Source organism: Salvelinus alpinus, chromosome 8, assembly GCF_045679555.1.
Source record: "Salvelinus alpinus chromosome 8, SLU_Salpinus.1, whole genome shotgun sequence".
Classification (NCBI taxonomy): domain Eukaryota; kingdom Metazoa; phylum Chordata; class Actinopteri; order Salmoniformes; family Salmonidae; genus Salvelinus; species Salvelinus alpinus.
Genome location: NC_092093.1, coordinates 18,340,995 through 18,352,908, shown reverse-complemented (window position 1 = coordinate 18,352,908; position 11,914 = coordinate 18,340,995). Strand labels below are relative to the sequence as shown.

Genomic DNA, 11,914 nt, shown 5'->3' with positions numbered 1-11,914 from the left:
CATGTTCAGGTCTGTTTACGTCGGTTGTTATTTTGTAGTTGTTCAAGTGTTCTTCGTCTTCGTTTAAAATAAACGAGATTATGTATTCAACCCACGCTGCATTTTGGTCCGATCCTGGCTCCTCCTCTGACGAGGAGGATAACGAACGTTACAACATCACAAGGCAGTAAATGAGTTAACCTGTTTGGGCTGCAGGGGCAGTATTGAGTAGCTCGGATAAAAGGTGCCCATTTCAAACGGACGCGTACTCAATTCTTGCTCGTAAAATATGCATATTATTATTACTATTGGATAGAAAACACTCTCTAGTTTCTAAAACCGTTTGAATTATATCTGTGAGTAAAACAGAACTCATTTGGCAGCAAACTTCCTGACCAGGAAGTGGAAAGTCTGAAAACGATGCTCTGTTCTAGGGCCTGCCTATAAATGGGCATGATACGTATTAGTATACATGCACGTCATACACCTTCCACTAGATGTCAAGAGGCAGTGAGAGAAGAAATGGAGTGTTATCTTGGTCTGAGGTGGAATAAATCCTCTTGGAATGACGTGTCACCCATTTCCTGTTTTCTGGAAAGCGCGAGGATGGACCTGGAATTGCCTTCTGGAAAGCTGTCGTTATAGGCGACTACTATCTCCGGCTTTGATTTTATTTGATACATGTGACAATACCATCGTAAAGTATGTTTTTTCAATATAGTTTTATTAGATTATTGAAAATTTTTCGGGACGTTAGGTGTGTTGCTTTGTCTGCGTATGTTCAGGAAGGAGAGCTTTGCGCCACTTTGCTAGCTTTCTGTGCTAATTGACTGGAGAAGAGGACGTTCTAAATCCAAACAACGATTGTTCTGGACAAAGGACCCCTTGTACAACATTCTGATGGAAGCTCATCAAAAGTAGGACCCATTTTATGATGCTATTTCATATATCTGTCGAACTGTGTACTATTAGTTTTGCGCCCAGGTTTAGGGCACTCTCTCGCCATAACGTAAGCCTTATGTCGTAATGAAGTTATTTTTAGAATTCTAACACTGCGATTGCATTAAGAACTAGTGTATCTATCATTTCCTATACAACATGTATTTTTTAGTCATGTTTATAAATAGTTATTTGGTCAGAATATGTGACCAATATCCGGACGTTGTGGGAAAAAGATGCTACGTTAGCACAATGTATAACCACTGATTTCAGCTCTACATATGCACATTTTCGAACAAAACATAAGTGTATGTATAACCTGATGTTATAGGACTGTCATCTGATGAAGCTTATCAAGGTTAGTCAAAAATTATATATCTTTTGTTGGTTTGTTATGATCGCTAACTTTTGCTGCTGGGAAATGGCTTGTGTTTCTGGCTATTGTGGTAAGCTAATATAATGCTATATTGTGTTTTCGCTGTAAAACACTTAATAAATCTGAAATATTGGCTGGAATCACAAGATGCCTGTCTTTCATTTGCTGTACACCATGTATTTTTCAGAAATGTTTTATGATGAGTATTTAGGTATTTGACGTTGGTGTCTGTAATTACTCTGGCTGCTTCGGTGCTATTTCTGACGGTAGCTGTGATGGTAGCTGCAATGTAAAACTGATTTATATCTCAAATATGCACATTTTTCGAACAAAACATAGATTTATTGTGTAACATGTTATAGGACTGTCATCTGATGAAGTTGTTTCTTGGTTAGTTTGGTTGGATCTTGGTTAGTTATGTTGGTTTTGGACATGCTACCTGTGCTGTGAAAAATGTCTGTGCTTTTTTCTATTTGGAGGTGAGCTAACATAAATATTCGTGGTGTTTTCCCTGTAAAACATTTTAAAAATCGGACATGTTGGCTGGATTCACAAGATGTGTATCTTTCATTAGCTGTATTGGACTTGTTAACCTGTCTAGGCCAGGAGTTCCGCTAGCGGAACTCCTCCCACATTCCACTGAAAAGGAAGAGCGGCAAATTCAAAAAAAATATTTTTTGAAATATTTAACTTTCACACATTAACAAGTCCAATACAGCATTTGAAAGATAAACATCTTGTGAATTCAGCCAACATGTCCGATTTTTAAAATGTTTTACAGAGAAAACACCACATATATTTATGTTAGCTCACCACCAAATACAAAAGACAGACAGACAGTTTTTCACAGCAACGGTAGCATGCAGGTAGCATGCACAAGCCAACCTAACTAACCTAGAACCAACCTAAATAACCTAGAAAAAACTACCTCAGATGACAGTCCTATAACATGTTACACAATAAATCTATGTTTTGTTCGAAAAATGTGCATATTTTAGCTATAAATCAGTTTTACATTACTGCTACCATCATAGCTACAGTCAGAAATCGCACGGTAGTAGCCAGAGTAAATACAGACACCAATGTCAACTACCTAATTACACATCATAAAACATTTCAGAAAAATATATGGTGGATAGCAAATGAAAGACAAAGATCTTGTGAATAGAGCCAATATTTCCGATTTTTAAAATGTTTAACAGCGAAAACACCACATATATTTATGTTAGCTCACCACCAAATACAAAAGACAGACAGACAGTTTTTCACAGCAACGGTAGCATGCAGGTAGCATGCACAAGCCAACCTAACTAACCTAGAACCAACCTAAATAACCTAGAAAAAACTACCTCAGATGACAGTCCTATAACATGTTACACAATAAATCTATGTTTTGTTCGAAAAATGTGCATATTTTAGCTATAAAACAGTTTTACATTACTGCTACCACAACATAGCTACCATCATAGCTACAGTCAGAAATCGCATGGGAGTAGCCAGAGTAAATACAGACACCAACGTCAACTACCTAATTACTCATCATAAAACATTTCAGACAAATATATGGTGGATAGCTAATGAAAGACAAATATCTTGTGAATATAGCCAATATTTCCGATTTTTGAAGTGTTTTACAGCGAAAACACAATATATCGTTATATTAGCTTACTACAATAGCTAGCACACAGCAGCATTGATTCTAGTCAAACAGTAGCGATAGCACAGTTCGACAGATATATGAAAAAGCATCCCAAATTGGGTCCTTATCTTTGTTGATCTTCCATCAGAATGTTCTCCAAGGGGTCCTTTGTTCAGAACCGACTTTATTTGGATCCAGAACGAACGATTTCCCTCTTGAATTAGCAAGCACACTGGCAGTGCGGTGCTAACCTCTCATTCTTGAACCAATTCTTGCGACGCATCACCTCTAAAGTCCAGAATAAATTTCAATAATATAATTAAACTATATTGAAAAAACATACTTTAGGATGATATTGTGACATGTATCAAATAAAATCGAAGCCGGAGAACATATTCACCTTTAACGAGGGCTTTCCAGGAGCCGAGCCCAGGTCCAACTTCTCGCCCAGGAAAAAAAATAAATGGCGCTCCTGTCACTCCAAGAGGTTGTGTTCAATCCCAGGACGAGATAATCAAGTCATTTCTGCTCTCACTTCCGCATTACACCCAGAGGAAGGCGTATGACGTGTTTCTACAGTCATAAGTGACATGCCCTTTTATAGACAAGGTCTTGAAGAGAGACTTCGCTTTTGGAAATCTCACTTCCGGATAGGAAATGGTCTGTAAAAAGAGTTCTGTTTCACTTAGAGAAATAATTCAAACGCTTTTAGAAAGATAGTAATAATAATATGCATATTGTACGAGCAAGAATTGAGTACGAGGCCGTTTAAATATCATACGATTTTCTCCAAAAGTGAAAACAGCACCCCCTGTCCTCAACAGGTTTTAATGTGTGAAAGTTAAATATAAAAAAATATATATATTTTGAATTTCGCGCCCTGCACTTGAAGTGGCTGTTGTCATAAGTGTACCGGCACCGCCCTGCAGCCATAAGAAGTTAAAGTGAATGTCAAACCTGATCCTTTCTCCTGATATCAGCGATTAGTGAACAATCATACTGCTCTCTACTGTATGTGTCTGAGTGATGATGAGTTATTTAAAAATTAACTTAGAGAATATTATTCTCCTAGTATCAGTCTACTCTTAGTATATGGCTACATTTCATTCCCGAAACATTGTTCCTTTCCTTCTTCCCTTATTCACTCCCCTTCATAGATCTCAGACGGGTGGACGTAAGGAGTTGTTCCGTCTAGTTTTCCAACACATTTCTTTCACATATCCAATCCTACCAGAGTTAAAGAGGGCAGAAGGGAGGGAACATTCACATCCCACAAGAATGAAACACAGGCTTTACCTTTGTTGGAACTTCAAATGCTATCAGCAGTAAACTGGTGATTTATCATGGGTGACTGAGGTGTAACACTGTGCTTCATTTCTACCATAACCCCTGACCTCTGACCCCTGGGTTAACCCGACAGTACCCCATGCCTGAGAGCAGGATCCACAACTACATGTATCAGCTCTGCAGGTCTCTGGACCACATACACAAGTAATCACAGATGAGCATTAGGAGAGCAGGCTCCCTTCTGGTGTGTGTGTGTGTGTGTGTGTGTGTGTGTGTGTGTGTGTGTGTGTGTGTGTGTGTGTGTGTGTGTGTGTGTGTGTGTGTGTGTGTGTGTGTGTGTGTGTGTGTGTGTGTGTGTGTGTGTGTGTGTGTGTGTGTGTGTGTGTGTGTGTGTGTGTGTGTGTGTGTGTGTGTGTGTGTGTGTGTGTGTGTGTGTGTGTGTGTGTGTCAAGGGTCATTTCAGTTAAGTTTTCTGACATGTAACTTCTCTCCCCACAGTCATGGTCTCTTCCACCGGGACGTCAAACCAGAGAACATTCTGATTAAGGTGAGACAGATTCCCATAGACAGATGTATTGAGTTTGGAGGAGAACTCTACTGAACCTACCATGGTGGCACTAAGAATGCCATGACAAACACTCACAGTGACATTGTTACTATACGTTGTATTCAGTCACTGTTTTATGAAAATGGATGTTCAGTGAAATGTTTCTTTATCATTTAAAAGCCACACATTCCAGCCTTCATCAGCAAACTGTCACATACTGTCTCAGGGAAGCTCATCTGCGTGCTCGTTGTCCTCACCAGCAAATGCTCACCTTCGATGGCCGCTGGCACACTGGAGAAGTGTGCTTTTCACGGATTAATCCCGGGTTCAACTGTACCGGGCAGATGGCAGACAGTGCATGTGGTGTCGTGTGGGCGGGTGGTTTGCTGACAGCAATGTTGTGAACCATGAGTGCCCCATGGTGGCGGTGGGATTATGGTATGGGCAAGCATAAGGTATGGACAATGAAAACAATTTCATTTTATCGACTGAAGAATGGAGTAAATTACTGAATAAAACCCCAATGGGCAATACAATGTTTTTGATCTCGGTCAAATTCTGGAGTGAATCAAAATGAAACATTCAGTAAAGATTTATTTTTGTTTTATTAAGTATATCACTTTAGTCAATATAATTTGAAACAAGAGAAATGCAGGAAAAAACTTCCATGAGTTTATCAGCAAAGCTAAATGTTTGGCAAAGAAGCTACTATCATCCTAACAGAAAACGTAACGCCCGTGTTCCACCTCATCCATCTAGTAATTAGAAACATATTTTAGTGGCCTGTGTGGTCCAGTGGTTCACTTGTGTGGTCCACCTGTGTGGTCCAGTGGTTCACTTGTGTGGTCCACCTGTGTGGTCCAGTGGTTCACTTGTGTGGTCCAGTGGTCCACCTGTGTGGTCCACCTGTGTGGTCCAGTGGTCCACCTGTGTGGTCCACCTGTGTGGTCCAGTGGTTCACTTGTGTGGTCCAGTGGTCCACCTGTGTGGTCCACCTGTGTGGTCCAGTGGTTCACTTGTGTGGTCCAGTGGTCCACCTGTGTGGTCCACCTGTGTGGTCCAGTGGTTCACTTGTGTGGTCCACCTGTGTGGTCCAGTGGTCCACCTGTGTGGTCCACCTGTGTGGTCCAGTGGTTCACCTGTGTGGTCCACCTGTGTGGTCCACCTGTGTGGTCCAGTGGTCCACCTGTGTGGTCCACCTGTGTGGTCCAGTGGTTCACCTGTGTGGTCCACCTGTGTGGTCCACCTGTGTGGTCCAGTGGTCCACCTGTGTGGTCCACCTGTGTGGTCCACCTGTGTGGTCCAGTGGTCCACTTGTGTTGTCCACCTGTGTGGTCCACCTGTGTGGTCCAGTGGTTCACTTGTGTGGTCCACCTGTGTGGTCCACCTGTGTGGTCCAGTGGTTCACTTGTGTGGTCCACCTGTTTGGTCCACCTGTGTGGTCCAGTGGTTCACTTGTGTGGTCCACCTGTGTGGTCCACCTGTGTGGTCCAGTGGTTCACTTGTGTGGTCCACCTGTGTGGTCCACCTGTGTGGTCCAGTGGTTCACTTGTATACAGTGCATTTGGAAAGTATTCAGACCCCTTGAATTTTCTTATTTTGTTACGTTACAGGCTTATTTGAAAATGGATTCAATAAAACTTTTTCATCAATCTATACACAATACCTGTCACGCCCTGACCTTAGAGATCCTTTTTATGTCTCTATTTGGTTTGGTCAGAGTGTGATTTGAGGTGGGTATTCTATGTTCTTTCGTTCTATGATTTGTATTTCTATGTTTTGGCCAGTATGGTTCTCAATCAGGGACAGCTGTCTATCGTTGTCTCTGATTGAGAACCATACTTAGGTATCCCTTTTTCCCACCTGTGTTTGTGGGAAGTTATCTTTGTTTGTTGGCACTATAGCATTTAGCTTCACGGTTGTTTTGGATGGTTGTTTTTGTCGGCGTCATATGAAATAAAGGAATATGTACGCTCACCACGCTACACCTTGGAACAGTTCATTCGACGGCCGTGACAATACCCCAAAATGACAAAGCAAAAACAGGTATTTCGATTTTTTTTCTCACATTTTTTTTTTTTTTTTTACAGAAATACCTTATTACATTTACATTTACATTGATGTACATTTACATTTACATATTCACATAAGTATTCAGACCCTTTGCTATGAAACTCGAAATTGAGCTCAGGTGCATCCTGTTTCCATTGATCATCCTTGAGATGTTTCTACAATTTGATTGGAGTCCATCTGTGGGAAATTCAATTGATTGGACATAATTTGGAAATGCACACACCTGTCTATAAAAGGTCCCACAGTTGACAGTGCATGTCAGAACAAAAACCAAGCGATGAGGTTGAAGGAATTGTCCGTAGAGCTCAGACAGGATTGTGTCGAGGAACAGATCTGGGGAAGGGTATTAAAAAATGTCTGCAGCATTGAAGGTCCCCAAGAACAGTGGCCACCATCATTCTTAAATGGAAGAAGACTCTTCATAGAGCTGGCTGCCCGGCCAAACTGAGCAATCGAGGGAGAAGGGCCTTGGTCAGGGCGGTGACCAAGAACCAGATAGTCACTGACTGAGCTCCAGAGTTCTTCTGTGGAGATTAGAAAACCTTCTAGAAGGACAACCTTCTCTGCAGCACTCCACCAATCAGGCCTTTATGGTAGAGTGGCCAGACGGAAGCCACTCCTCAGTAAAAGGCACATGACAGCCTTCTTGGAGTTTGCCAAAAGGCACCTAAAGGACTCTGAAAATGGGAAACAATATTATCTTGTCTGATGAAACCAAGTTTGAACTATTTGTCCTGAATTACAAGTGTCACGTCTGGAGGAAACCTGGCACAATCCCTACGGTGAAGCATGGTGGTGGCAGCATCATGCTGTGGGCATGTTTTTCAGCGGCAGGGACTGGGAGACTAGTCAGGATCGAGGGAAAGATGAACATAGCAAAGTACAGAGAGATCCTTGATGAAAACCTGTTCCAGAGCACTCAGGACCTCAGACTGGAGCGAAGGTTCTCCTTTCAACAGGACAGCGACCTCAAGCACACAGCCAAGACAACTCAGGAGTGACTTCGGGACAAGTCTCTGAATGTCCTTGAGTGAACCAGCCAGAGCCCGGACTTGAACCCAATCGAACATCTCTGAAGAGACCTGAAAATAGCATTGAAGCAATGCTCCCCATCCAATTTGACAGAGCTTGAGAGGATCTGCAGAGCAGAATGGGAGAAAAAGGTGTGCCAAGCTTGTAGTGCCATACCCAAGAAGACTGAAGGCTGTAAATGCTGCCAAAGGTGCTTCAACAAAGTACTGAGTAAAGGGTCTGAATTTACTTATGTAAATTTCCATACTTTTCTTATTCAATCAGCAAAAAATGAAACCTACCTTTTAAAAGGACCCTGTCTTTCAAAGATAATTTGTAAAAATCCAAATAACTTCACAGAACTTCATTGTAAAGGGTTGTAAAGGGTTTAAACACTGTTTCCCATGCTTGTTCAATGGACCATAAACAATGAATGAACATGAACCTGTGGAACGGTCGTTAGTACACTACCAGCTTACAGACGGTAGGCATTAAGGTCACAGTTATGAAAATGTAGGATACTGAAGAGGCCTTTCGACTGACTCTGAAAAACACCAAAAGAAAGATGCCAGAGTCCCTGCTTATCTGCGTGAACGTGCCTTAGGCATGCTGCAAGGAGGCATAAGGACTGCAGATGTGGCCAAGGCAATAAATTGCAATGTCCGTACTGTGAGATGCCTTAGACAGCGCTACATGGAGACAGGATGGACAGCTGATTGTCCTTGTAGTGGCAGACCACTGGGCCGCACTGCTAAAGCTAACTCTCTCTCCTCTGCTCTCATCCTTCTAGACCTATCGGCTGCCTTTGATACTGTGAACCATCAGATCCTCCTCTCCACCCTCTCCGAGCTGGGCATCTCCGGCGCGGCCCACGCTTGGATTGCGTCCTACCTGACAGGTCGCTCCTACCAGGTGGCGTGGCGAGAATCTGTCTCCGCACCACGTGCTCTCACCACTGGTGTCCCCCAGGGCTCTGTTCTAGGCCCTCTCCTATTCTCGCTATACACCAAGTCACTTGGCTCTGTCATATCCTCACATGGTCTCTCCTATCATTGCTATGCAGACGACACACAATTAATCTTCTCCTTTCCCCCCTCTGATAACCAGGTGGTGAATGGCATCTCTGCATGTCTGGCAGACATATCAGTGTGGATGACGGATCACCACCTCAAGCTGAACCTCGGCAAGACGGAGCTGCTCTTCCTCCCGGGGAAGGACTGCCCGTTCCATGATCTCGCCATCACGGTTGACAACTCCATTGTGTCCTCCTCCCAGAGTGCTAAGAACCTTGGCGTGATCCTGGACAACACCCTGTCGTTCTCAACTCACATCAAGGCGGTGACCCGTTCCTGTAGGTTCATGCTCTACAACATTCGCAGAGTACGACCCTGCCTCACACAGGAAGCAGCGCAGGTCCTAATCCAGGCACTTGTCATCTCCCGTCTGGACTACTGCAACTCGCTGTTGGCTGGGCTCCCTGCCTGTGCTATTAAACCCCTACAACTCATCCAGAACGCCGCAGCCCGTCTGGTGTTCAACCTTCCCAAGTTCTCTCACGTCACCCCGCTCCTCCGCTCTCTCCACTGGCTTCCAGTTGAAGCTCGTATCCGCTACAAGACCATGGTGCTTGACACGGAGCTGTGAAGGGAACGGCACCTCCGTACCTTCAGGCTCTGATCAGGCCCTACACCCAAACAAGGGCACTGCGTTCATCCACCTCTGGCCTGCTCGCCTCCCTACCTCTGAGGAAGTACAGTTCCCGCTCAGCCCAGTCAAAACTGTTCGCTGCTCTGGCACCCCAATGGTGGAACAAACTCCCTCACGACGCCAGGTCAGCGGAGTCAATCACCACCTTCCGGAGACACCTGAAACCCCACCTCTTTAAGGAATACCTAGGATAGGATAAAGTAATCCTTCTAACCCCCCCCTCCCCCTTAAAAGAGTTAGATGCACTATTGTAAAGTGGTTGTTCCACTGGATATCATAAGGTGAATGCACCAATTTGTAAGTCGCTCTGGATAAGAGCGTCTGCTAAATGACTTAAATGTAATGTAAATGTAAATGTAACAACACCTGCACAGGATCGGTACATACGAACATCACACCTGCGGGACAGGTACAAGATGGCAACAACAACTGCCGGAGTTACACCAGGAATACACAATCCCTCCATCAGTGCTCAGACTGTCCGCAATAGGCTGAGAGAGGCTGGACTGAGGCTTGTAGGCCTGTTGTAAGGCAGGTCCTCACCAGACATCACCGGCAACAACGTCGCCTATGTGCACAAACCCACTGTTACTGGACCAGACAGGACTGGCAAAAAGTGCTCTTCACAGACGAGTCCCGGTTTTGTCTCCCCAGGGGTAATGGTCGGATTCGTGTTTATCGTCGAAGGAATGAGCGTTACACCGAGGCCTGTACTCTGGAGCGGGATCGATTTGGAGGTGGAGCGTCCGTCATGATCTGGGGCAGTGTGTCACAGCATCATCGGACTGAGCTTGTTGTCATTGCAGGCAATCTCAATGCTGTGCGTTACAGGGAAGACATCCTCCTCCCTCATGTGGTACCCTTCCTGCAGGCTCATCCTGACATGACCCTCCAGCATGACAATGCCACCAGCCATACTGCTCGTTCTGTGTGTGATTTCCTGCAAGACAGGAATGTTGGTGTTCTGCCATGGCCAGCGAAGAGCCCGGATCTCATTCCCATTGAGCACATCTGGGACCTGTTGGATCGGAGGGTGAGGGCTAGGGCCATTCCCCCCAGAAATGGGAACTTGCAGGTAGGTGCCTTGGTGAAAGAGTGGGGTAACATCTCACAGCAAGAACTGGCAAAACTGGTGCAGTCCATGAGGAGGAGATGCACTGCAGTACTTAATGCAGCTGGTGGCCACACCAGATACTGACTGTTACTTTTGATTTTGACCTCCCTTTTGTTCAGGGACACATTATTCCATTTCTGTTAGTCACATGTCTGTGGAACTGGTTCAGTTTGTCTGTTGTTGAATCTTGTTATGTTCATACAAATATTTTACACATGTTAAGTTTGCTGAAAATAAACGCAGTTGACAGCTTTTCGATTTTTGCAGAGTTTATAAAAACCTGTTTCTTCTTCGTCATTATGGGGTATTGTGTGTGGATTGATGAGGAAAAAAACTATTTATTATATTTTAGAATAAGGCTGTAACTTAACAAAATGTGGAACAAGTCAAGGGATCTGAATACTTTCCCGAATGCCCTTTACAGCCCAGGCTACCAGAGTCAGCATGAGTCTGAATCTGAAACATGCCCTTCTGACTCTCGAACTCTTCCACTTTTCCTGTCTCCTATCTCTCTGGTCTATATCAATAAAATATACACATCTTAAAGCGGCAAACAGCAGATGAAACAGTAACAAAGCACACTCCCCGCCACTGTTTTGCTAAAAATCTGAGGAATGTTGCAGGAGAAATGTAACCACTCTTAAACTCATAGACATAGCTATGGATGCAAGGACTGGCCATCCATTATATCAACATTATATTTTAAACCGTGTTTTGAGGCTTTACAGTGTGTTTGTTTACATTTCATTTGTTTACAAACATTGGCGTAAAACAAGCATATATTTTGGGTTCTGATGGGTTTTGACAGTTTAAGAATCAATGGGTGCATATCATTAATTAATACGTCCAGAAATGGATGAAACTAGTGCAGATTGTCCCCTGTAATAGCACAAACATCTCTCTTCCTAGAACCAAATCAGGTCTGGAATTAGAGTGTGAATGAGTGAGTGTAGTCTTCATGTTGATGTCTTGGCTCCCTGAGGTTAGTTGACAGTGGAGTAGAGGGAGCTGGGGTCAGCAGGTTTCACTGTCTCTCCTTATGTCTTGGCTCCCTGAGGTTTGTTGACAGTGGAGTAGAGGGAGCTGGGGTCAGCAGGGTTCGCTGTCTCTCTCCCTCTGCCAGAAGAAGGCATAACTGAGGCATACATCACTGCATCTTCACCTTGGACCTACAGAGACAACACAAACACAACAAAGTAAAGGCTGTAAACAGTGTATAGGAGGGAGAGTGATACCATTACA

General features: G+C 43.8%; 1 protein-coding gene across 3 annotated transcripts in view; it reads right to left on the bottom strand.

Annotated features, from left to right (window-relative positions):
- Positions 1 to 9,864: 9,864 nt before the first annotated feature.
- Positions 9,865 to 11,914, bottom strand: part of LOC139582219 (uncharacterized) — a 122,186-nt gene continuing 120,136 nt past the window's right edge. For 2 of the 3 annotated variants that reach the window (XM_071412180.1, XM_071412179.1), the window contains one exon: positions 9,865 to 11,841. In XM_071412180.1, coding sequence (XP_071268281.1) covers positions 11,710 to 11,841 — 132 coding nt within the window. In that variant the 3' untranslated portion in view covers positions 9,865 to 11,709. The remainder of the gene's footprint in view (positions 11,842 to 11,914) is intronic. The other variant, XM_071412185.1, reaches the window with a different exon arrangement.